At 50.3% G+C, this 27,464-nt stretch overlaps 1 protein-coding gene across 2 annotated transcripts; it reads right to left on the reverse strand.

Annotated features, from left to right (window-relative positions):
* Window positions 1–530: 530 nt before the first annotated feature.
* Window positions 531–27,464, reverse strand: abat (4-aminobutyrate aminotransferase). 2 transcript variants are annotated; one of them, XR_013936989.1, is made up of 17 exons: window positions 27,385–27,464; window positions 12,727–12,856; window positions 10,850–10,947; window positions 10,710–10,739; window positions 10,319–10,436; window positions 9,936–9,985; window positions 8,408–8,488; window positions 8,227–8,319; window positions 8,083–8,145; window positions 7,585–7,648; window positions 6,480–6,628; window positions 4,742–4,879; window positions 4,366–4,533; window positions 3,424–3,570; window positions 2,915–3,026; window positions 700–1,046; window positions 531–634 (listed from the first exon to the last, which is right to left on the reverse strand). XR_013936989.1 is itself a non-coding variant. In XM_080512216.1 (16 exons), the coding sequence occupies exons 2-16, from the start codon at window positions 12,794–12,796 to the stop codon at window positions 925–927; spliced, it is 1,503 nt and encodes a 500-aa protein (XP_080368342.1). In that variant the 5' UTR covers window positions 12,797–12,856; window positions 27,385–27,464; the 3' UTR covers window positions 676–924. The 2 variants fall into 2 exon arrangements, 1 of the variants encoding a protein (XP_080368342.1); XM_080512216.1 differs by lacking the exon at window positions 531–634 and having other exon boundaries at window positions 676–1,046.

A 27,464-nucleotide genomic window follows, 5' to 3' on the forward strand; every position in this document is an offset into this window, starting at 1 on the left:
TCGCCATAAATTCTGTTGTAAAAAATGTGTGCTTTAATAAAATAATCAATAGTTTCTACTCTTCTCATTTCTTTTCCAAAAGCTGAAAGGAAAAAATGATCATGCTGGGAAAAGGCAACCCCCAACCCCCCTTCACCGCGGCCTTGAACACGCCTCAGTGCTGTGCGTCACACGAAACCGACATTTCTTCACTGGACGAGAACAAACTGTTAGCATTGCTATGCTACCGCGACGAGGAGCAAACAGTCCCATGAAAGTACCTGAAAGCTCGGCCAGGACGGAGAACTGCTACATGTTGGGACGTTTCAGGGAGAGACCACCGTCTGGTCGGCTTGGGTACGGACCGCGAGACGCCTTGCGGTCCGTACCCAAGCCGACGAGGCGTCCCGCGGTCCGTACCGCCGATGGGTACGGACCGCTGGACGCCTTGCGGTCCGTACCCAAGCCGACGAGGCGTCTCGCGGTCCGTACCGCCGATGGGTACGGACCGCAAGGCGTCTCGCGGTCCGTACCCAAGCCGACGAGGCGTCCCGCGGTCCGTACCCAAGCCGACGAGGCGTCCAGCGGTCCGTACCGCCGATGGGTACGGACCGCAAGGCGTCTCGCGGTCCGTACCGCCGATGGGTACGGACCGCTGGACGCCTTGCGGTCCGTACCGCCGGACGCCTTGCGGTCCGTACCGCCGATGGGTATGGGCACAGGAAAGTAGCCGGTTGTATTAAAATGGAGGCCGGATCCCCTGGACGGTGTGCTGGAAGTCCGTCAGGACTAAGTGGTGGTCTACACACCGATCCAGACCGGGAGCGGAAAACCTCCTGACGGGTCGTACAAAGTGGTGGTCTCTGAGTCCAGGTGAGAGTGAGGGTTGTGCTGTCATGACAGAATGTCTCCGGGTTCTGGGTGGGTTCAGGGTGGAGGACTTTCCTATTTGAACTGGGCCAGCACGTCATTGAAGACGTTGAGGAAGAGGTGGACGTGGTCCTCCTTGAAGACCAGCGCAGGACGGAACCGGATGGAACGCTCGCCACAGCCCCCCAGGAGGACCCCTGCCGAGGGAAAACCAGCGTCAGTGGAGACAGACAGCCTTCTAAAACTCCTGGTTGTGAAGGGGGACCCTCGGGGTCCACCCCAGAGTCCCGCTGCACTCGTTTTGGACCATCGTCCCTTTAGGAGCCCGACAGCAGGGTTTTTGGAAGACGCGTCCCAGAGTGGAGAAATTCTAAAACTGCAGCTCGGCTGTGAGGCGCCGACGGTCAAGACCACCTGATGGTCACCAAGACCGACCACAACAACGGGGGACCACGAGGTCCAGCTGGGCCACGTGGTCCAGCTGGGCTACGTGGTCCAGCTGGGCGGAGAGTTTTCTGAGAAAAAAGATGTTTGGCTCATGTGGGCGGGGCCTCAGACATCTGACCCCCTCCCTCCAAAAACACTGCAGGCCCCCGAGCATTCACTCAGGCTCCTCCTTCAATGGAGCAGGCTCCTCCCTGTTAGCCCAACCTGCTAACAGCTAACAGCTAACAGGCCTCAAAGCTTCTCCCGACCCAGAGGCCAGCATCCAGGCTGGACACCAGCCCCTTTTGCCGGCTCTAAGAATGTCTTTCTCTTCTGTCCAGCCGGTCCAGCAGGTCCAGCAGGTCCAGCAGGTCCAGCAGGCTACAGGGACGGTCCTGAACCAGCGCTCAGCTCCTCCTCCTCCTCTTGTGCACTAACTGCTGTGTTGATGTCAGGACACATTGAAAACCTGCAGGGCCACGGTCTGTCAAGGCCGTCCAGGCCCTCAAGGACCAGGGTTCCCTACCCCTGTTCTCCAGGAACCAAACTCCTTCTTCAAAGTCGCTGAGGACCTACTGGGGACCTACTGAGGACCTACTGGGGACCTACTGAGGACCTACTGAGGACCTACTGGGGACCTACTGGGGACCTACTGAGGACCTACTGGGGACCTACTGGGGACCTACTGAGGACCTACTGGGGACCTACTGGGGACCTACTGAGGACCTACTGAGGACCTACTGGGGACCTACTGGGGACCTACTGAGGACCTACTGGGGACCTACTGGGGACCTACTGAGGACCTACTGAGGACCTACTGGGGACCTACTGGGGACCTACTGGGGACCTACTGAGGACCTACTGGGGACCTACTGAGGACCTACTGAGGACCTACTGGGGACCTACCGGGGACCTACCGGGGACCTACCGAGGACCTACCGGGGACCTACCGGGGACCTACTGAGGACCTACTGGGGACCTACTGGGGACCTACTGGGGACCTACTGGGGACCTACTGAGGACCTACTTGGCCGTCAATAGTTCAACCTGACGCTATGATAGAACTCTTTAACTTTATGAGATGTGTTGGTTCTGTTACAGTGACTGAGTTCTATAGATAATGATATTAGATTCTATTACAGTGATCTATAGATAATGATATTAGATTCTATTACAGTGATCTATAGATAATGATATTAGATTCTATTACAGTGATCTATAGATAATGATATTAGATTCTATTACAGTGATCTATAGATAATGATATTAGATTCTATTACAGTGATCTATAGAAAATGATATTAGATTCTATTACAGTGATCTATAGAAAATGATATTAGATTCTATTACAGTGATCTATAGAAAATGATATTAGATTCTATTACAGTGATAAAAAGGTCTGAAAAGTGCCGGTGTGCTTCATTGGCCGCCATATTGGATGAGGACCCGTTTCTCCTGGAATCTAAATCCCATGTTCTTCTGCTTTAGTTGTGACAAACGCAAAATGAAGAAATGTGACTTTGTATTCAGCGTCAGTATTGGTGAGGTATTAGCAATGACGGTAACTGACATTCTGAACGATGCGCGAGTTCCGCTAATCTGGCGCTCATGCTAGCAGAACCAGTACAGCGTGTTCTACCTTTGTCTCTCGCCTTCAGCAGGATCTGGTCTCGTGTGGCGTCGTCACGGACGTCGATGGCGCAGAAGGTCCCTTGACCTCGAGCTCGACTCAGAAGGCCGGGATACTGAGCCTGACCACACACACACACACACACACACACACACACACACACACACAGGAAGTCAGAGGAAAAGCTGTTCAGAAGTAAAAGAAAGCCTGATATCAGGAGACGGATCATGATTTTGTTGCTGCTGCTTCTCTCAACCTACATTACAAGAAAAATGAAGACAACCTGGATTTGAACTAGATTTTGTAAACAAACATTCAACAGGAAGTCACACTCTGCTAACGACTGTCCGGTCCGCCACGCTGACCGTCTGAGGACAGGAAAGGAGACAAGCTGCAGCTTCATTGTCACTTTGATTGGCTTCAGTCATGAAAACGAGCGATTCTTCAGGAAGTTTCCCTGCAAGAAGCGTTTCACTGAATGAAAAGTGAGGGCAGCAGACCACAGCAGTACTCGATACCTGGAGCTCATGAAGGCCATTCATCAGGGCTTTCCCCGAGCGGGCCACCTCCTCCAGGAGGTTCTCCCTGCGGATCACGTTGAGAACCTCACACAGGAACAGGTTCTTCGATGGGTCGCCCATCCATGTGTTGAAGATGCGGTAGGGCTGAAAAAGGTACAACAGCAGTCAATTCTAACAATCTCCATCGGAAAAACGTCAATTACCGTATTTTCTGCACTACAAGTCACACTTTTTCTTATTTGTTTGGCTGGTAATGATTTAAAGATCAAAATATAACAAATACCGTTTAGTGTGAAAGTCAGATTGTTCTGATGAGGTCAAACCAGCAGGAGGCGCTGTGGCTCTCTGCAGCCATGAACACATTTATTCAACATGAAAATATAGTTGGAATTACAAAGTGTTGACGACTGTGACTCTCCTTGACGTCAGGATGTTTATCTTCATGTCACAAACAGACTCACGATGAAAAGATTGCAGCTGAACAAACACTGATGAAGCTTTGACTGAGGGGGAAACTACGTCAGGAGTCCGGCCACAAGGGGGTGTTTTTGAGCCATGGTGCAACTATGACCCGACTTCCTGTCTGCCTCACAAGTTGTGTTGTTTTTAATACAATTGTAACACAATGACAATAATCATTCTTTAATTTCACTTCAGATTTTAGGATTTCATAGATTTCCTCATTCTTTATTAAGACAAACACTTCCTGAAAAGTAACACGGACTTCCTGCACGAACTCTGAGTCTTACTCTGCACTAACGTGTGTGTGTGTGTGTGTGTGTGTGTGTGTGTGTGTGTGTGTGTGTGTGTGTGTGTGTGTGTGTGTACTCCATCTTTTCGGTTCTGGGACAAAGTTTCTGGATTGAATTTGCTGAGTCGTGGTGAAAAGAGACTGAAGAGCAGAAAGTGAGGATGAAGCGTTAAACGCGACTGACGCACCTTGTCGGCCTGCAGGGCGTCCTTGTGGTAGTACCCCCCCGTCAGCAGCTTCTTGCTGAAGGACACGATGTCTGCGGGGTCGCTGGAACCCCAGTGCTCATGGGCCCAGAACTTCCCTGTGGCCCCCCCGCCGGTCTGGACTTCATCCACATGGAAAGCACATCCATGCTGGAGGAAGACAAAGCCTGTGACTCATGAACCCGAGTCTCACGCCTCCAGATTGGTTCTTCAGAACGGAGCTGGTGCTCCAACCCTGGCCTTGCTCTCCACTGACCCCCCCCCCCCCCCCCCCCCCCCCCCCCCCGTCCCGGCACTGCGCTGGCGAGCCATTGTTGTGAGGAGCAAGGCCATCAGGTCCCAGTCTCCCGTCACTCACCTTGGCAGCGACGCTCCGGAGTCTGGTGAAGAAGTCGGCCGAGGCGTGGTTATCGCCGCCTTCAGCCTGGATCGGCTCAATGACGATGCCGGCGACAGGACGGCCCTTCTGCCTCCACTTCACGATCAGATCCTCCACCTGCAGAGGGCGGGGGGGCCCCGGGGCGGGGGGGCGGCACCGCAATGTTAGAGTGCAGAGAACCATGGTCACAATATCACACGACGAAATCCACTGTCCTGTCACACACTTACAACCAGACCTCAGTCCCTACAGCAGTGGTCCTGGACCCGGGGCCCAGCTGCAGTCCCTACAGCAGTGGTCCTGGACCCGGGGCCCAGCTGCAGTCCCTACAGCAGTGGTCCTGGACCCGGGGCCCAGCTGCAGTCCCTACAGCAGTGGTCCTGGACCCGGGGCCCAGCTCCAGTCCCTACAGCAGTGGTCCTGGACCCGGGGCCCAGCTCCAGTCCCTACAGCAGTGGTCCTGGACCCGGGGCCCAGCTGCAGTCCCTACAGCAGTGGTCCTGGACCCGGGGCCCAGCTGCAGTCCCTACAGCAGTGGTCCTGGACCCGGGGCCCAGCTCCAGTCCCTACAGCAGTGGTCCTGGGCCCGGGGCCCAGCTCCACTCCCTACAGCAGTGGTCCTGGACCCGGGGCCCAGCTCCAGTCCCTACAGCAGTGGTCCTGGGCCCGGGGCCCAGCTCCACTCCCTACAGCAGTGGTCCTGGACCCGGGGCCCAGCTCCAGTCCCTACAGCAGTGGTCCTGGGCCCTGGGCCCAGCTCCAGTCCCTACAGCAGTGGTCCTGGACCCGGGGCCCAGCTGCAGTCCCTACAGCAGTGGTCCTGGACCCGGGGCCCAGCTCCAGTCCCTACAGCAGTGGTCCTGGACCCGGGGCCCAGCTCCAGTCCCTACAGCTGTGGTCCTGGACCCGGGGCCCAGCTGCAGTCCCTACAGCAGTGGTCCTGGACCCGGGGCACAGCTCCAGGCCCGAGATCTCAGGCTTGAGTCCGGGTCCAGGGTCTAGGACCCAGGTCCAGGGGATTAGGGACAGCTTCCTCGGCTAACGGGGTTGTAGCTAACGGGACATATCAGGTGAACATGAGCGAATCTTGAGGAAGACCTCAGTCTGACTTGTGAGGACAGGAAGACCTCAGTCTGACCTGTGAGGACAGGAAGACCTCAGTCTGACCTGTGAGGACAGGAAGGCCTCAGTCTGACTTGTGAGGACAGGAAGACCTCAGTCTGACTTGTGAGGACAGGAAGACCTCAGTCTGACTTGTGAGGACAGGAAGACCTCAGTCTGACCTGTGAGGACAGGAAGACCTCAGTCTGACTTGTGAGGACAGGAAGACCTCAGTCTGACTTGTGAGGACAGGAAGACCTCAGGACGATTGTCCAACCAGACAAGCACTTCCTGAATTGCCGTCAGTGATCCTGGCGGGACAGTCGCAGTGGGACTGACCCTCAGATCTTTCAACGCTTCATTTGACGAAACCTTGCATGTGGTGACTGATGGGAGTCGATCAAACCCTGGAAATAAGTTCCCTGATGTCGTTACGAGAAGACATTTCAATGCTAACGCTACTGGTCTTCAGCACGCCGTCTGGAAGAATCAACAGAACAACTACAGTAATGATTCAACAATAAAAGCCAGGTGTGATGAAGGGCGTAGCCACGGTAACGGACCGATCTGCATCCAAGGAGAAAAGCTTGAGAAATAGAAAGTGAAGCGAGCGCACCTCCTCCAGGCAGCGCGCCTCCTCCTGGGCGTTCTCCCTGCGGAACTCCTCCAGCGGGTACTGCAGTCTGGGGAACGGCGCGATGGGCCAGTCGAACGACGGCACGTCCAGCTTGTGGATCACTTTGGAGTGCGTCGTTGCCAAACAGCCTGAAGGAGGCGGAAGCGGCGTGAGCAAAGCGCCGGGAGCCTCGTCTCTAGAACCTTCCTAGGATTCCTACTGGGAACCTTCCTGAAAACGGCGTGCGCCAAAAACATCGGGGTCTCTAAAAGCCTGCCGACGCTCATCTGCACCTACTTTAGCAGGAATCCTTGTATAAGTGAGGCTCCAGGTCGACATCATCAGTATTTTCAGCTGGTTTCATTTTTTATTTACCTGCAATTTGAACCATTTGATCGTTTTCAACAATCACACCTATTCAAAACTATTTACTTGATCATTTTAAGCAATTTACACTATTTTATCAGCTGTTTGATTTATTCATTTTGAAAACAAGATTAGTCATTTTATCGGTTGCTTTTATAGAGATGGATGATGAATGATGGATGATGAATGATGGATGATGGATGATGGATGATGAATGATGGATGATGGATGGTGGATGGTGGATGATGAATGATGGATGATGGATGATGGATGATGGATGATGGATGATGGATGATGGATGATGGATGATGGATGATGGATGATGGATGATGGATGATGGATGGTGGATGGTGGATGGTGGATGATGAATGATGGATGATGGATGATGGATGATGGATGATGGATGATGGATGATGGATGATGGATGATGGATGATGGATGATGGATGATGGATGATGGATGATGGATGATGGATGATGGATGATGGATGATGAATGATGGATGATGGATGATGGATGATGGATGATGGATGGTGGATGATGAATGATGGATGATGGATGATGAATGATGGATGATGAATGATGGATGATGGATGATGGATGATGGATGATGGATGATGGATGATGGATGATGGATGATGGATGATGGATGATGGATGATGGATGATGAATGATGGATGATGAATGATGGATGATGGATGATGGATGATGGATGATGGATGATGGATGGACAGACTTACCTAACGTTCTGCCATGGAAAGCTCCGGTGAAGGACAGGATACTGAGCTCTGGACATCCTGGAGTCTGGAACAGAGCAGTGAAGGACAACGTGAAAACCAGTGAAAACCAGTGAAAACCAGTGAAAACAGGTGAAAACCAGTGAAAACAGGTGAAAACAGGTGAAAACAGGTGAAAACAGGTGAAAACAGGTGAAAACCGGTGAAAACCGGTGAAAACAGGTGAAAACCAGTGAAAACAGGTGAAAACCAGTGAAAACAAGTGAAAACAAGTGAAAACCAGTGAAAACCAGTGAAAACAGGTGAAAACAGGTGAAAACAGGTGAAAACCAGTGAAAACCAGTGAAAACAGGTGAAAACAGGTGAAAACAGGTGAAAACCAGTGAAAACAGGTGAAAACCAGTGAAAACCAGTGAAAACTAGTGAAAACAGGTGAAAACAGGTGAAAACCAGTGAAAACCAGTGAACACATGAATGGAATTGTGCGACTGGAGAACACACCTGGTTGATCATGCAGCTGCTCATGTCTTCAGCAGACGGTCCAGCGTGGCCTCGCTCCTTGTTCTAAAAGAAAAGCCTCCGTGAGAATCCAGAGTTGTCGGTTCCAGGCCGAGGCCAGCAGAGCAAGGCGTGGCGCCCACTCACCCGGTACCAGATGAACATGGCCTTGTAGGCGTTCTCATTGGAGCAGGAGCCACAGGCCATGGTCTGGACCCGGGACATCCCACTGGGGGCAACCTGACCAGCAAAGAACACAAAACCATCATCCATGGTGGAGCCAGAGTGACCACGACGGGGAATCGTACCAGTGCTCTGCGTTGCTCACCGAGAGAAGACTTTCAGTCAGTTTGTCTGGAAAGTTCTCCGGTGGCAGGATCCCCAAGGCGGGTCTGTTCACAAAGGTGCTCTGGCAAAGTGAAAAACACAAATTCATTCACCACTTCACTCAAGCACTTCCTCCAGGACCCCGTCACTCCTGAGCACCGGACCTCCAGGACCCCGTCACTCCTGAGGACCGGACCTCCAGGACCCCGTCACTCCTGAGGACCGGACCTCCAGGACCCCGTCACTCCTGAGCACCGGACCTCCAGGACCCCGTCACTCCTGAGGACCGGACCTCCAGGACCCCGTCACTCCTGAGCACCGGACCTCCAGGACCCCGTCACTCCTGAGGACCGGACCTCCAGGACCCCGTCACTCCTGAGCACCGGACCTCCAGGACCCCGTCACTCCTGAGGACCGGACCTCCAGGACCCCGTCACTCCTGAGGACCGGACCTCCAGGACCCCGTCACTCCTGAGCACCGGACCTCCAGGACCCCGTCACTCCTGAGGACCGGACCTCCAGGACCCCGTCACTCCTGAGCACCGGACCTCCAGGACCCCGTCACTCCTGAGCACCGGACCTCCAGGACCCCGTCACTCCTGAGGACCGGACCTCCAGGACCCCGTCACTCCTGAGGACAGTACCTCGAGGTATCGTCACTCATCAGGACGGTACCTCGAGGTCCCGTCCTGATGAGTGACGATACCTCGAGGTATCGTCACTCCCCAGGACGGTACCTCCAGGTATCGTCACTCCCCAGGACGGTACCTTGAGGTCCACGTCACTCCCCAGGACGGGACCTGGAGGTATCGTCACTCCCCAGGACGGGACCTGGAGGTATCGTCACTCCCCAGGACGGGACCTGGAGGTATCGTCACTCCCCAGGACGGTACCTCCAGGTATCGTCACTCCCCAGGACGGTACCTTGAGGTCCACGTCACTCCCCAGGACGGGACCTGGAGGTATCGTCACTCCCCAGGACGGGACCTGGAGGTATCGTCACTCCCCAGGACGGGACCCGGGAGGAGCAGGACGCCTCCCGACCTCCCAATCCTCTGTTTGGACAAACTGTCCAGACCTCCTGGTTGAGCACCTCAGGAAGACATTACGGGACTTCTATTGTCTCCAGCGATGCGACTAAACTATGTCTTTAGTATTAAAAAATGAAATGTACGACAACCGCCAAGCAGGAAATGAAAAACATCTCTTCAATCATCAACAAACAACCGAATATTGAAGCCAAGAGCCAAAGTCAATATTCTACATGTGGAATCTTTTTCCTCCAACACGTCTATCGAATCGGTAATAAAAGTCGGTTTATTTGATCTGATACACTGAAAAATGGAACGAATAGTGAAAATCTTTCTCATCTTTTGCAGCTTTTTGTCTTTTGATCTTATTAAAAATCAGATGTACAACATGTCATGTTTGATCTTGATTGAATTGGAGTCACTGCTGAAGCAACAAGAGCGACATCATGCTAATTCAGCATCAGAGTCCTTTGTAGGCGACGGTGGACGAGGACCTACCAGGTTGTTGGGGTTGGACATCACCTTGAGGAGAGCCGGGTGGTTGTAGCCTGAGGACACAACCGACAACCTTCTCACACAACCACACAGTGAAGAGATCAAAGAACTGAGAACAAAGTTGAACAATTCAGACTTTTTCAGCTCAAAATCTTCAGATGACATTGGATTAATTATTGGAGCAGCGCCCTCTGCTGGATCCCAACACAACATGACTTACGTACCATTCCATACGTACCATTCCATACGTACCATTCCATACGTACCATTCCATACGTACCATTCCATACGTACCATTCCATACGTACCATTCCATACGTACCATTCCATACGTCTCCAATGGAGTCGACGATGGAAAACGAATGAAAAACGATTGTCTGACTCACCGATGGGGATGGACGAGATCTGGGTGTAGACGTCCAGCATGCGGTTTCCGTCCACATCCACCAAGTAGTTCCCTCGGCTTTCCTCGTAGTTACAGAAGAAGTTCACGGCTCCCACATTCTGGGAAAAGAACAAGTTCTGATGAGAAACTAGAACCCGTTTACCGTTTTAGGGGTTCAATCTTTACTGGGGTCAGTTATTCTGGGCTGTTCAGACCCAGCGGCTCCCAGAACCTTACCGGGACATCCTGTTTCCTGTGACGTCACCCCGCTCTGCCCTGTGTGTGTGTGTGTGTGTGTGTGTGTGTGTGTGTGGGAGTGTGTGTGTGGGAGTGTTAGAGAGTACTTGTGTACTCAGGCTTCAACAAACACACACAGAATCCAGCACACTCACCTGGATGTCTCCCAGCTGCTTGGTCAGAGCCTGCAGGTACGAAACACAGTCTGTAAAGCTCGTACACGTGTGTGTGTGTGTGTGTGTGTGTGTGTGTGTGTGTGTGTGTGTGTGTGTGTGTGTGTGTGTGTGTGTGCTACCTGTGACCGCGGTCCAGGCACGGTGGTCTTCATGGACGGACCATCATAGTCGAACTCCACCTCGGTCTTGGCTGCAGCCTTACTGACGTACCTGCAGCCTGAGACACCAGAGGGATTGTGGGTAAACGTCATGAAGGAAAATTCTATTTGGACTGAAATATTTCAACTTTTTCATATTTAACTGTAAAACATTTAAATTGAAAGGGTTTTTTAAAAGTCTTTTTCCAAATTAAAGTTAATTCTTCTTGAATTTCAAAAACACTCAGAAATTAGCATGTTGTTAGCATGTTGCTAGCCCACGTTGCCGTCGCGCCCTGATGTGCACAAAACGTCAACATGCACCAGGTTCTCGCGGGCGTGGCTGTGCATGTTTTAACGATTTGTAGTCAATTGAACTCCATTCAGAGCAGCTATAACCAATCATTTGACCTCTTCTGTTCAGTTCAGCAGTTTCACACTGAGTGGGTTTTAGCAGCTTTAGCGATTTGACTGATTTGGGCTAGCTAAAGCTACTGTCGGAATTCTTTTACTATTTATCTAATATTTAGGTCATTTCATAGTTTAAGCACATTTGGTCATTTGTAGCTATTTTTGGCACATTTCGACAGTTTCAGTCCATTTTGGACATTTTCCCCATATTTGAGGTTTTGCAGTCTCATTGTACAGGTTTGGTTTCCTGTCAAGACGTCTGGTCACACGTTGCAAACGGCAACTTACTTCATGACTGGACAAGTTTCCAGTTAAAAGTAACTGTTACCCGTTATATTTACCCCCCCATCCACAACACAGACTGGTCACCTTCTGTCCTCAGGCCGAGGTCCAGAAGCTTGAAAAGCAAAACCAACAGACTGAAAACCTCTTTCTTCCCCGTCGCCATCAGACTCTGAACAGCTTCTGACATGTTTGCATTTGCACATCTCACTTTCTCACTAATATTTTTGCACTGCTTCTATTTAATTTAATTTAATATTTTATTTTTATTCTATTTTTGTGTATATACTTATTTATTTATGTATGTCGGCTCCAGGGCAGACGGCAAAATAAGAATTTCATTCTCTGTGAAACCTGCTTTTACTGGTGATATGACAATAAAACAACACCTTGACCTTGTGTTCCAGAAGAGATCCATTTTATCTATATACTGTATATATATTTGGCTTGTAGACGTCGGAGGTGAAAGAGTGTCCAGGAATGTGTGAACGTTCAAAATGCAGCCCTCAGAAAAGACCAAGGCAGAGTTACTGTATTTCTAAGTAATTGACAGTTTAGTATTTCTAGTCTGCTAAAAGAGGGAAAAGGGTTGAAAGACAGTTAGTGAACGAGATCAGAGAGTTTACCTGGAGCCAAAGAGGGAAAAGGGTTGAAAGACAGTTAGTGAACGAGATCAGAGAGTTTACCTGGAGCCACAGAGGGAAAAGGGTTGAAAGACAGTTAGGGAACGAGATCAGAGAGTTTACCTGGAGCCACAGAGGGAAAAGGGTTGAAAGACAGTTAGGGAACGAGATCAGAGAGTTTACCTGGAGCCAAAGAGGGAAAAGGGTTGAAAGACAGTTAGTGAACGAGATCAGAGAGTTTACCTGGAGCCAAAGAGGGAAAAGGGTTGAAAGACAGTTAGGGAATGAGATCAGAGAGTTTACCTGCAGCCACAGAGGGAAAAGGGTTGAAAGACAGTTAGGGAATGAGATCAGAGAGTTTACCTGCAGCCACAGAGGGAAAAGGGTTGAAAGACAGTTAGGGAATGAGATCAGAGAGTTTACCTGCAGCCACAGAGGGAAAAGGGTTGAAAGACAGTTAGAGAACGAGATCAGAGAGTTTACCTGCAGCCACAGAGGGAAAAGGGTTGAAAGACAGTTAGGGAATGAGATCAAAGAGTTTACCTGCAGCGCCGAGCCACAGCTTCTTCTGCAGGCGGACGGCGAGCTGCCGGCCAATCTGAGACGCCGCCATGACGACGGACAGGAGAAGAAGTGGCAGGACCTGCCCTCGGGCTGAACCTCAGCTAGACGCCTGCAGACAAGCAGCAGGGGGTCAGTGACGCCCTGCAGACCTGGACCAATCCAGACCGGTTCACCCGTTGATGATTGACGAGACCAGAGGACCTTTGGTCCACAAACAAGACAGAATGGAGATAAACTGTCCTGTGCAGATTCTTTCTATTTTCTGTTTTGTTAAGCTGATGTCTCTTCATGAGCCGCAGCCGTCCAGGCGTCCTGTTGCTATGGTGACGTCCTGGAGGACCTCTGGACCGGTCCTGGTTCCATTTAAAGGGTTTGATAGCAGCCTTCAGGTCATCTGCATTGTTGGTCTGGTGTCTCTCACCGTCCTCTGGACCTGGTTCAGGTCAGGACAGTCCAGCACAGGAACACCAGGGTCACTGGACCAGCTTCTGGCACCTCTGGCATTCTGGACAGGTGCCAAGTCCTGCTGGATGGACTCAGCATCTCCATGAAGCTCAGCAGCAGGAAGCAGGAAGCAGGAAGCAGGAAGCAGGAAGCAGGAAGTCTCTCAGGACTGTGGACTTATGGACTGACTGGTCCCAGTGGAGGGACGCCAGCAGAGGACATGGCGGCCCAGTCAGCACACTGAGAACCTTCTTCCTGGACCTCAAGAAACCTGGATTCTGAGCCTCTCCTCTTCCTCCATTCTGGATCCTGAGCCTCTCCTCTTCCTCCATTCTGGATCCTGAGCCTCTCCTCTTCCTCCACTCTGGATTCTGAGCCTCTCCTCTTCCTCCATTCTGGATCCTGAGCCTCTCCTCTTCCTCCACTCTGGATTCTGAGCCTCTCCTCTTCCTCCATTCTGGATTCTGAGCCTCTCCTCTTCCTCCATTCTGGATTCTGAGTCTCTCCTCTTCCTCCATTCTGGATCCTGAGCCTCTCTCCTCTTCCTCCATTCTGGATTCTGAGTCTCTCCTCTTCCTCCATTCTGGATCCTGAGCCTCTCTCCTCTTCCTCCACTCTGGATTCTGAGCCTCTCCTCTTCCTCCACCCTGGATCCTGAGTCTCTCCTCTTCCTCCATTCTGGATCCTGAGCCTCTCCTCTTCCTCCACTCTGGATTCTGAGCCTCTCCTCTTCCTCCACTCTGGATTCTGAGCCTCTCCTCTTCCTCCATTCTGGATCCTGAGCCTCTCCTCTTCCTCCATTCTGGATCCTGAGCCTCTCCTCTTCCTCCATTCTGGATCCTGAGCCTCTCCTCTTCCTCCACCCTGGATCCTGAGCCTCTCCTCTTCCTCCATTCTGGATCCTGAGCCTCTCCTCTTCCTCCACCCTGGATCCTGAGTCTCTCCTCTTCCTCCATTCTGGATCCTGAGCCTCTCCTCTTCCTCCACTCTGGATTCTGAGCCTCTCCTCTTCCTCCACTCTGGATCCTGAGCCTCTCCTCATCCTCCACTCTGGATTCTGAGCCTCTCCTCTTCCTCCACTCTGGATTCTGAGCCTCTCCTCTTCCTCCATTCTGGATTCTGAGCCTCTCTCCTCTTCCTCCACCCTGGATCCTGAGCCTCTCCTCTTCCTCCACTCTGGATTCTGAGCCTCTCCTCTTCCTCCATTCTGGATCCTGAGCCTCTCCTCTTCCTCCACTCTGGATTCTGAGCCTCTCCTCTTCCTCCACTCTGGGTTCTGAGCCTCTCCTCTTCCTCCACTCTGGGTTCTGAGCCTCTCCTCTTCCTCCACTCTGGATTCTGAGCCTCTCCTCTTCCTCCACTCTGGATTCTGAGCCTCTCCTCTTCCTCCACCCTGGATTCTGAGCCTCTCCTCTTCCTCCACTCTGGGACTTTGATTTACAAATGATATGCAAATCTTATGTGAAACAAGGACTTTGGATTGTTAGGATTGTTTATTAACCTTCCTCGGGTTCCTACTAGAAATGTTTGTTCCCAAATGAACGTGGATCAACAAAAGTGAGGCACATCTGCACACTTTCCTTCCTGGATCCCAGTCCACCTGGAAGGTTTACACTTTAAATGGCTGAAAGTGGCTCAAATACTCATTTTCAGACAATGTTTCCAATATATAACAGGAAATTGAGAAAGTTTGCCTGTTTTCTGAGCCTAATGAGGATTAAAGCATCGAGTGACAGCGCAGGCTTCATGAGTCAACATGTGATTCTAGTCAGTCCCACTTTCAAGTTTCTCATGAACTCAGTCGAGACGTCACGTCCCAGTTTTCTGTCTTTTATACTGTCGGTCTTCTCAAAGCTGCCCAATGTAAAACCCTAATATTGCAGTTGTGCAGTAGAAGAAAGTATCTATTGAGTATCTGTGACATGAAAACACTGTTTGAGACGTAACTGGAGAACTTCGAGTGGAGTTTGTCTTCATGTCCAGTTGTGAGGACCTCCACAGTGCCGTGGAAACGACCCCGTGGAAACGACCCCGTGGAAACGATCCCGTGGAAACGTTTCCATGGAAACGACCCCGTGGAAACGATCCCGTGGAAACGATCCCGTGGAAACGATCCCGTGGAAACGATCCCGTGGAAACGACCCCGTGGAAACGACCCCGTGGAAACGATCCCGTGGAAACGATCCCGTGGAAACGTTTCCATGGAAACGATCCCGTTTCCCCGTCACAAGAAGAATAATGGAGCAACTCGTTCTCTTCATCCGTGCTCTTATGTAAGACTGGAACAGGAAAAATCCAGCTTGATTCTATGGCACCGAACAAAAGAACACACACACACACACACACACACACACACACACACACACACACACACACACACACACACACACACACACACACAGTTCCTTGGCAACACCTCAGTGGACTGGATGGAACTGGTTTCCAACGCGAGTTACACAAGACTGCATCTTCATATGCCTCGGGGGGAGGGGGGGGGGGTGAGGGAGGGGGGGGGGGGGATTATGTAAGGGAAGAGTTGGAAGTGATTGGAGCCGCAGTCTGAACACAAAGGGAGGCTCCTCACGGACGGACGCTGCTGCATGGGGGTCTGGGGGGTCTGGGGGGTCTGGGGGTCCCAGGATGCCATGGAAGACCCCCCACTGATGATTATCACACCGACACAACACAGCCATGAAACTTCTCTGTGACGTACTGAACTGGTCGTCAATAATAATAATAGATCAATAATAACAAGATCAACAAATCACTGAACATTGTGGTGCATCAATACTGCGACGTTCTCCAACGTTCTCCAACGTTCTCCAACGTTCCAAACCACATGAGCAGCGCTACTTGAAAGAACAAAGACAAAACCACTAACTGCTTCTATTTCCTCTCAAACGACGTCACAAAACTCAAACTACACAATGGTGTTGTTGAGTATTGTGACGTCACAAACATGGATGGAATCGACTTTTTCCTCCAGTTTTCCCTCACAGAACACTTTGAATCAGTTTAGTGAGGCTGAGCGTTTCCTCTGCACACAATGTGACGGCGAAGCGTACCGCACCGCAGGGGGCGGGTACAATGTAGGCGGGGTTTTGAGAGCCACAGATATGTGATGTCACAACAGTATACTGAGCTGAGGGCGGGGCTGGGGGCGGGGCCTGGGCTGTTCACATCCTCCGCTTTGCACTCGTTTTTTTGTTAAGTTTTGCTTTTTTGTCTCAGAATTGATCTGTAATTATGTTTTCAAACGTCAACAGATCTGCTCGTCTGTGTTCAGATGTGTAACGAGGATCGTCCTCGTCGTATTTGTGGTTGCAAGTGCTGGAAATACACACAAACCATCAGTTACGAGTTGAGGAGCTTCAAAATGGGCTTCCCTCATGACTTTTGCTCCGCTTGTGCCACGACAGGATTTGTATCAGAGTTTCAGCGCAGCCTCACATTCTGCCGTCTCTCAGCCGCGACGTCGTCTAGAGGCCACCAGGAGGCGCTACGCCCCGGAGGCTGCGCGCAGACGTGACATTGTGCAGCACAGAGAAATAAACTTTATTATTCACTGAGTTAGTGCCAGGAAATGTAAATGTGTGTCATCAGTAGCTTGTCCCCTGAAAATGACCCCAGTCTCAGATCAGGACTCTCCGCCTACTGAAGCAGGTCTGTGGGGAAACGTGTCCCTGGTTGTTCCAGCCAGCTCGCTGGACTTACATTGCCGTTGCCTCCCTGCAGTTGCAGCAACGCTGTTGCCTCCTCGCTGATTAGCATGATCCCGGGACTTTCACTGGAACGTCTCAGTAATGGAGGCCTGCCAGAATGAACCTCCTGCCAGCCTGCGCTCAGGGCACACCAACCCTGACAGGAGCTCCATGGCAGAAGTGGAGCAAAGAAAAGCTATTGTGACTCGGAGCTTCTCAAATATCAAAATCCTCATGACGTCTTCTCACACATTGGAATACAGATGAGCAGATTTTAAACTGAATTACAGATCCATTGTGAGATGACTTCTGCAGATTCTGCTTCATATTTGACAAATTCTTGTACGCATTGACAACTCTCACGCCTCCAAGCTAGTTTGGCTGCTAGCCTTACAAGACGCTAGGAATAGCTAACCCTAACCCCGCGGCCAGCTTAGCGTGTGACGAACCGAAGACGACGCAATGAAAACAACTTATTCCAGGTGGTTTTCTGCCGTCACTTCACGTCTCCACCCACTGGGACGTTTTCTGGCCAAAGACAAATGGTGACATAACCTCTGGTCCAATGATCTGACAAGGTTCTCTGTTCAAGGTGCAACAATCAGCAGGAAGATAGATAGACACATACTTTAATGATCTCCAAGAGAAATTCACAGATCTAGTTATTGCAGAGACAAAGTTCACAATATGCACTAAATCTTGAAGCTGATAACATTGTGGCATTTCCAGACAAACTTTGCAACATATAGCATCAAGCTAGGTCACTCAGCGGTGGTTCTCACAGCGGTGGTTCTCACAACAGTGGTTCTCACAACAGTGGTTCTCACAATGGTGGTTCTCACAACGGTGGTTCTCACAACGGTGGTTCTCACAACGGTGGTTCTCACAACAGTGGCTCTCACAATGGTGGTTCTCACAATGGTGGTTCTCACAACGGTGGTTCTCACAACGGTGGTTCTCACAATGGTGGTTCTGACAACGGTGGTTCTGACAACGGTGGTTCTCACAACGGTGGTTCTCACAGCGGTGGTTCTCACAACGGTGGTTCTCACAGCGGTGGTTCTCACAACGGTGGTTCTCACAACGGTGGCTCTCACAACGGTGGCTCTCACAACGGTGGTTCTCACAACGGTGGTTCTCACAATGGTGGTTCTCACTGCGGTGGTTCTCACAACGGTGGTTCTCACAACGGTGGTTCTGACAACGGTGGTTCTCACAACGGTGGTTCTCACAACGGTGGTTCTCACAACGGTGGTTCTCACAACGGTGGTTCTGACAACGGTGGTTCTGACAACAGTGGTTCTCACAACGGTGGTTCTCACAATGGTGGTTCTCACAGACGGCCTCTGTCTCCCATGAGCGTCTGGGTGTCACATCAAGTGCAATGTGTATGGTCACACTTTCTCCAGAATGTTTCTAGAAGCCGCCGGTCCAAAGCCACGACTGTCAATGTCCAGTGACCTTGGTTTTCCAGGACCACGACTTCCACTACCATTTGCACTCATTGTTCACGTTCACTATTTCTGCTAATCAGACAGTCTTCCTCCACCAGCCTCCCACTGAGAACCGAGTCAGGAACCACGTTAAAATGCAGCCGACACTGCCTGTTGCCATGACAACAGTGCAGGCAGCGAAAGAAAAAGGGCCGACGGATTGTGAGGAGAGAGACTGGAACTATTGATTCACTGTTGTTTCTGTCTACTGAGCAGCAAAGTTCCCGCTGACGTCCGTCCACATCCTGGAGACGTCCTGCGTGTCCTCATGAAGACATTCCTGAGATCCTTCATTCACAAAAGAGTTCAAACATCAAAAATCTAATGAAGGAAGGAGGAAGATGAGCTGGACACCTTGGTTTTCTGCTCAGTGTCATTTAATAGCCCTTATCATGTACTTATGTACTTTTTTTAAATGTAACGTTGCTCATTGATGACAAATTAAATCACCATGAAGTTTGACTGTTTTAATTGTTTTCCCAGAAGCATCGTAATTAAAAATGATATTTAACTGACAAAAACTGGCTGCAAGGAACATTGTGACTAAATAACACATGCAAACTTGATCCTGCGGAAAAAGTAGCAATTTCAGTTATTTAGCCTTTGAACTTGCGTTAACAGTTAGCATTAGCAATGTCCAGCATGTCCCCTTCCATTGGAGCATTGTCAACTGGATCAACCCACAGAACATGGACAGAACGAGGACAGAACGTGGACAGAACGTGGACAGAACGTGGACAGAACGAGGACAGAACGTGGACAGAACGTGGACAGAACGTGGACAGAACGTGGACAGAACGTGGACAGAACGAGGACAGAACGTGGACAGAAGGTGGACAGAACAAGGACAGAACGTGGACAGAACATGGACACAACGAGGACAGAACGTGGACAGAACGTGGACAGAACGAGGACAGAACGTGGACAGAACGAGGACAGAACGTGGACAGAACGTGGACAGAACGTGGACAGAACGAGGACAGAATGTGGACAGAACGTGGACAGAACGTGGACAGAACGTGGACAGAATGAGGACAGAACGTGGACAGAACGTGGACAGAACGTGGACAGAATGAGGACAGAACATGGACAGAACGAGGACAGAACGTGGACAGAATGAGGACAGAACGAGGACAGAACATGGACAGAACGAGGACAGAATGTGGACAGAACGTGGACAGAATGAGGACAGAACATGGACAGAACGAGGACAGAACGTGGACAGAACGTGGGCAGAACGAGGACAGAACGTGGACAGAACGAGGACAGAATGTGGACAGAACGTGGGCAGAACGTGGACAGAATGAGGACAGAACATGGACAGAACGAGGACAGAACGTGGACAGAATGAGGACAGAACGAGGACAGAACATGGACAGAACGAGGACAGAATGTGGACAGAACGTGGACAGAATGAGGACAGAACATGGACAGAACGAGGACAGAACGTGGACAGAACGTGGGCAGAACGAGGACAGAACGTGGACAGAACGAGGACAGAATGTGGACAGAATGTGGACAGAACGTGGGCAGAACGTGGACAGAATGAGGACAGAACGTGGACAGAACGTGGACAGAACGAGGACAGAATGTGGATAGAACGTGGACAGAACGTGGACAGAACGAGGACAGAACGTGGACAGAAGGTGGACAGAACAAGGACAGAACGTGGACAGAATGTGGACAGAACGTGGACAGAACGAGGACAGAACGTGGACAGAACGTGGACAGAACGTGGACAGAACGTGGACAGAACGTGGACAGAACGAGGACAGAATGTGGACAGAACGTGGACAGAACGTGGACAGAACGTGGACAGAACGAGGACAGAATGTGGACAGAACGTGGACAGAACGAGGACAGAACGTGGACAGAACATGGACAGAACGTGGACAGAATGAGGACAGAACGTGGACAGAACGTGGACAGAACGTGGACAGAAGAGGACAGAACATGGACAGAACGAGGACAGAACGTGGACAGAATGAGGACAGAACGTGGACAGAACGAGGACAGAACGTGGACAGAACGAGGACAGAATGTGGACAGAACGTGGACAGAATGTGGACAGAACGTGGGCAGAACGAGGACAGAACGAGGACAGAATGTGGACAGAACGTGGACAGAACATGGACAGAACGAGGACAGAATGTGGACAGAATGTGGACAGAACGTGGGCAGAACGTGGACAGAATGAGGACAGAACGTGGACAGAACGTGGACAGAACAAGGACAGAACGTGGACAGAACGTGGACAGAACATGGACAGAACGAGGACAGAATGTGGATAGAACGTGGACAGAATGTGGACAGAATGTGGACAGAACGTGGACAGAACGAGGACAGAATGTGGACAGAACGTGGACAGAACGAGGACAGAACGTGGACAGAACGTGGACAGAACGAGGACAGAACATGGACAGAACGAGGACAGAATGTGGACAGAACGTGGACAGAACATGGACAGAACGAGGACAGAACATGGACAGAACGTGGACAGAACATGGACAGAACAAGGACAGAACGTGGACAGAACGTGGACAGAACGTGGACAGAACATGGACAGAACGTGGACAGAATGTGGACAGAACATGGACAGAACGAGGACAGAACGTGGACAGAACGTGGACAGAACGTGGACAGAACGAGGACAGAATGTGGACAGAACGTGGACAGAACATGGACAGAACGAGGACAGAACATGGACAGAACATGGACAGAATGTGGACAGAACGTGGACAGAACATGGACAGAATGAGGACAGAACATGGACAGAACATGGACAGAATGTGGACAGAACGTGGACAGAACATGGACAGAATGAGGACAGAACATGGACAGAACGAGGACAGAACGTGGACAGAACGAGGACAGAACATGGACAGAACATGGACAGAATGTGGACAGAACGTGGACAGAACATGGACAGAACGAGGACAGAACATGGACAGAACATGGACAGAATGTGGACAGAACGTGGACAGAACGTGGACAGAACATGGACAGAACGTGGACAGAATGTGGACAGAACATGGACAGAACGAGGACAGAACGTGGACAGAACGTGGACAGAACGTGGACAGAACGAGGACAGAATGTGGACAGAACGTGGACAGAACATGGACAGAACGAGGACAGAACATGGACAGAACATGGACAGAATGTGGACAGAACGTGGACAGAACATGGACAGAACGAGGACAGAACATGGACAGAACATGGACAGAATGTGGACAGAACGTGGACAGAACATGGACAGAATGAGGACAGAACATGGACAGAACGAGGACAGAACGTGGACAGAATGAGGACAGAACATGGACAGAACGTGGACAGAACGTGGACAGAACATGGACAGAACGAGGACAGAACGTGGACAGAACGTGGACAGGAGGATGGATCACCATCAGCTAGTCTGTCTTCAGGACAGATTTGGACAGAGAGGACCAGTGGTCTTCACAGTGACGCTCTCCAACACCAGCCACCGGGTTAAAGCAACATCGTCTCTGTGAAGAACGGAAAGTGAAGCTCTGGAAAGAAGGTCTGGAAAGTGAAGCTCTGGAAAGAAGGCCTGGAAAGTGAAGCTCTGGAAAGAAGGTCTGGAAAGAAGCTCTGGAAAGAAGCTCTGGAAAGAAGGTCTGGAAAGTGAAGCTCTGGAAAGTGAAGCTCTGGAAAGTGAAGCTCTGGAAAGTGAAGCTCTGGAAAGAAGCTCTGGAAAGAAGGTTTGACTGAAGTGAAACGTTTTTCAAGATTAAACTTCATGCAGACTGACGGGAAATTCAAATCTACATCATCAAAATAAAACACATCATTTCTTTGTGGCCTCGTATGAAATGATGCACGGCCCGGTACCAGACCGGTAGGGACCGATAGGTAGGTACTGATAGGTAGGTACTGATAGGTATGTACCAGACCGGTAGGTACTGATAGGTAGGTACTGATAGGTAGGTACTGATAGGTATGTACCAGACCGGTAGGTACCGGACCGGTAGGTAGCAATAGGTAGGTACTGATAGGTAGGTACCAGATCGGTATGTACCAGACCGGTAGGGACCGGACCGGTAGGCACCGGACCGGTAGGTACCAGACCGGTAGGTACTGATAGGTAGGTACCAGACCGGGAAGTACCGGACCGGTAGGTACCAGACCGGTAGGTACTGATAGGTAGGTACCAGACCGGTAGGTACCAGACCGGTAGGTGCTGATAGGTAGGTACCAGACCGGGAAGTACCGGACCGGTAGGTACCAGACCGGTAGGTACTGATAGGTAGGTACCGATAGGTATGTGCCAGACCGGTAGGGACCGGTCCACCCGGTGGTTGGGGGCCCCTGCCTGACGTGATACTTTAAACCCGATGCATTATGGGGGTTCTCCTGCTGATTGGACGGCCTGTTAGTCCTTCAGACGTCCCACATTGGAAGAGGACACACTAATTCTTCCAGTCCGTCAACATTCCTCTGAAAATGTCAGCGTTTGAAGACAGAGTCACTTCTGTGATTTGACTGATTCAGAGAAAGGTTTGGTTTGTGTCTCTGTCCTCCTGCTGAAGCTACTGGAGACACAAACTGAGAAAACAGGTCAAGAAAGAAGACGTCCCCATTTGTCTGGTCTGTCTTCAGTTGCATCCTGTTCTGGTTGCACTGACCTGTATTCTAGTTGGTTACAAAAGCAAGCAGGCCTGGTTTTCCACTGCGACCTACTTTACCGTCAGGATTGTCTCTTGGTGCAGCGACAGCGACTGAAGCAGCTCCGGTTTATTTCTATCTGAACACCTAGAACATCCTTTCAAATTGAGAAAACATCAGCAAAACAACAACAACAAAAACGTTGAAGATCTTCAAGACAAGACACATCTTTGATCTTTAATCCAGAGAAGCGGTATAATAAGTAGTTTCCTTGGCCTCCAGTGTTGGTCTGAAGTCATGGAGAACTGAAACCCGCCGGCCTGTCCTTCAGAGAGCTGCACGGTTGCGTAACGGCAGCTGCAGCGCTGCGTTATCGAACACTGCGGCGGCTGCACGGCCTGCAGGCGCTCCGGCAAACACAACGTTTGAGAATGGATGGATCGGGAACTATTGTCACAAGAGAGCGACATCGACAACCGACCGGCAGAACCTGAAATCACTGGACAACACTTGACGTGTGATCGTTCACTGATTTACAGGAAACGGAGAAGAACCATGACTCCTGTTACATTTCATGGTTCTCCTGTTGAGACCCGACCATGACTCCTGTTACATTTCATGGTTCTCCTGTTGAGACCCGACCATGACTCCTGTTACATTTCATGGTTCTCCTGTTGAGACCCGACCATGACTCCTGTTACATTTCACGGTTCTCCTGTTGAGACCCGACCATGACTCCTGTTACATTTCATGGTTCTCCTGTTGAGACCCGACCATGACTCCTGTTACATTTCATGGTTCTCCTGTTGAGACCCGACCGTGACTCCTGTTACATTTCACGGTTCTCCTGTTGAGACCCGACCATGACTCCTGTTACACTCATTCTGAAAACGAATGTTGGTACGAGGCTCCTTCAGGCCCGGCGGAGACGAACCAACCCGCCAGTCTTTATCATCCTGGCTCCTGAGAAACTACAACACTGCAAATATTCAAAGAGAAATACTAATCTCTCCACTATGAAAATATAAATGGCCTGGACAACAAGGTGTACTATATCTTATCTAATATCTTTAATGCCTCGATGTCCTACTCCACACAATCAGTCTATTGTTAATGGAACCATAAAGGAGCACAGACAAGGCGGCACCAGGTGGAAGGTGGTTCTGGTCATTTTAAACATGTTGTTTGAAAACCATCACGTGGTCTCTGTCAAATCTACTCAACTCCAACATGATGTACCTTCACTTTGCTGCTCACAACCCCGGGACCCCCCCCCCCCCCCCCCCACCCCTCCCCCACAAACCTGCAGGCTCCAATCCTGATGTGGGACTTGAACCTGCATTTGTTGAGGAAGCAGGGTTAGGGTTGGGTTAAGAAGCAGGGTAAAGTTAAGGTTAAGAAGCAGGGTTAAGTTGAGGTTAAGAAGCAGGGTAAAGTTAAGGTTGAGAAGCAGAGTTAAGTTGAGGTTAAGAAGCAGGGTTAAGTTAAGGTTAAGAAGCAGGGTTAAGTTGAGGTTAAGAAGCAGGGTTAAGTTGAGGTTAAGAAGCAGGGTTAAGTTGAGGTTAAGAAGCAGGGTTAAGTTGAGGTTAAGAAGCAGGGTTAAGTTGAGGTTAAGAAGCAGGGTTAGGTTGAGGTTAAGAAGCAGGGTTAGGGTTGGGTTAAGAAGCAGGGTAAAGTTAAGGTTAAGAAGCAGGGTTAGGTTAAGAAGCAGGGTAAAGTTAAGGTTAAGAAGCAGAGTTAAGTTGAGGTTAAGAAGCAGGGTTAAGTTAAGGTTAAGAAGCAGGGTTAAGTTAAGGTTAAGAAGCAGGGTTAAGTTAAGGTTAAGAAGCAGGGTTAAGTTGAGGTTAAGAAGCAGGGTTAAGTTGAGGTTAAGAAGCAGGGTTAAGTTGAGGTTAAGAAGCAGGGTTAAGTTGAGGTTAAGAAGCAGGGTTAAGTTGAGGTTAAGAAGCAGGGTTAAGTTAAGGTTAAGAAGCAGGGTTAAGTTGAGGTTAAGAAGCAGGTTTAAGTTAAGGTTAAGAAGCAGGGTTAGGTTAAGAAGCAGGGTTAAGTTGAGGTTAAGAAGCAGGTTTAAGTTAAGGTTAAGAAGCAGGGTTAAGTTAAGGTTAAGAAGCAGGGTTAGGTTAAGGTTAAGAAGCAGGGTTAAGTTAAGGTTAAGAAGCAGGGTTAAGTTGAGGTTAAGAAGCACTGAGGCTGTTCTGGCTGCATGTAGAGACTGAAGGCCCTGGAGACATTTCAACACTTGACCCAGCACGTCCTGCAAGTTTTAATTAAAATCTCAGAATCTCTGAAGACTGAAGCTTCGTTCCTCACAAGGTCAATAAACCAAGAGCCAAATGTAACATCAAACACCGTCTTCATTTCCTGAAAGTCTTCTTCACGATGCATCGTACCAACGACTACGTTCAAATGTAACATCAAACACTGTCTTCATTTCCTGAAAGTCTTCTTCACGATGCATCGTACCAACGACTACGTTCAAATGTAACATCAAACACTGTCTTCATTTCCTGAAAGTCTTCTTCACGATGCATCGTACCAACGACTACGTTCAAATGTAACATCAAACACCGTCTTCATTTCCTGAAAGTCTTCTTCACGATGCATCGTACCAACGACTACGTTCAACACCGAGTGTGGAAACTTCCCCCAAAACTCCTCATTTCAAAGTAATGAGACTGTGGAGTGTACATTAGAGAGCGCAGTGAGGCTGGGTGAGGACGTTCCAGATGTTTTAATGGTCAACATCATCTTGAAACACGACAGTGACTCCGTCAGAGAAGAAACGTCAAGTGAAGCTTTTTATTAATTTATTAATTAATGCGGAGTTCAGAAGAAAACTGACGGCATTTTCCCTCGTCTTCAAAGTGTTTGTGAAAACGCCTCATGCTCCCCATCCCTCCTCATTCCTCCTCATCCCTCCCCATCCCTCCTCATCTTCCTCATTCCTCCTCATCTTCCTCCTGCTCCTCATTCCTCCTCATCTTCCTCATTCCTCCTCATCTTCCTCATTCCTCCTCATCCCTCCTCATCCCTCCCCATCCCTCCTCATCTTCCTCATCCCTCCTCATCTTCCTCCTGCTCCTCATTCCTCCTCATCTTCCTCATTCCTCCTCATCCCTCCTCATCTTCCTCATCCCTCCCCATCCCTCCTCATCTTCCTCATCCCTCCTCATCTTCCTCATTCCTCCTCATCCCTCCCCATCGCTCCTCATCCCTCCTCATCCCTCCTCATCCCTCCTCATCGCTCCTCATCCCTCCTCATCCCTCCTCATCCCTCCTCATGCTCCTCATTCCTCCTCATCTTCCTCATTCCTCCTCATCCCTCCTCATCTTCCTCATCCCTCCCCATCCCTCCTCATCTTCCTCATCCCTCCTCATCTTCCTCATTCCTCCTCATCCCTCCCCATCGCTCCTCATCTTCCTCATTCCTCCTCATCCCTCCTCATCGCTCCTCATCCCTCCTCATCCCTCCTCATCCCTCCTCATCTTCCTCGTGCTCCTCATCCTCCTCATCCCTCCTCATCCTCCTCATCCCTCCTCATCCCTCCTCATGCTCCTCCTCCTCCTCAGGTTCATCCACACCTGACGGAGGTCAGCAGGTGGAGGAATTAGCAGGATAATTACTGCTTCTCCTAAAGAGACAGTGATACTGCTGATCCCACCGGGGAGCTCGTCCCTGAATGAGACGCTTTTTAAAAGTCTGCTCTTTGAGAACAACAACAATCTTTTCATGTCTTTCATGTTTAAACCGTCTTCCACACTTCCACACGAAACAGTGAGAGGACGCCGTCCACACGTCTGCAGCGTCTTGACTGACCGTCCGCTGGAAGTTTTGAGAGATATAGAGATATATATATAAATATGTTATATTTCTCACAACTATTGAGTTCATTGTGCTTTTTGAGGCTCGTCCTTTGACTTTAGAGAAGAGAGAATAGAGGGATGGAGGCAGAAGGAACGTGATGGTCCAGCTTTCATCTCGTCTTGATCACGTGATCAACGTGTAACACGGTCCAGCTTTCATCTGGTCTTGATCACGTGATCAACGTGTAACACGGTCCAGCTTTCATCTCGTCCTGCTGCTTCAGACACGTTGTGAAGCTTGTGTCACCTGAGAGCAGGAGAAGCGCTGCGGCCGCTCGCGCTTCTATTTGCATGACTGTATCCAGACTGAGGGTCACGTGATTCCCGCTGCACGACATCACACCCGGTTCATGTCCCGTTACTCGGTGTTTCTGACTGGATCTGACTGGATCCGAACCGAACTGGAGATGCTGCTGCTGCACGCAACACACACACACACACACACACACACACACACACACACACACACACACACACACACACACACACGTAGCAACACGAACACTTACCGGGAGATCGTGGAACAGCAGCCGGGAAGAGAAGCTCCAAACCCCGCAGCTTCACGCACGAAGGTCCGTGTGTCTGCGGG

The sequence above is a fragment of the Blennius ocellaris genome, assembly GCF_963422515.1.
Source record: "Blennius ocellaris genome assembly, chromosome: 16".
Lineage (NCBI taxonomy): Eukaryota > Metazoa > Chordata > Actinopteri > Blenniiformes > Blenniidae > Blennius > Blennius ocellaris.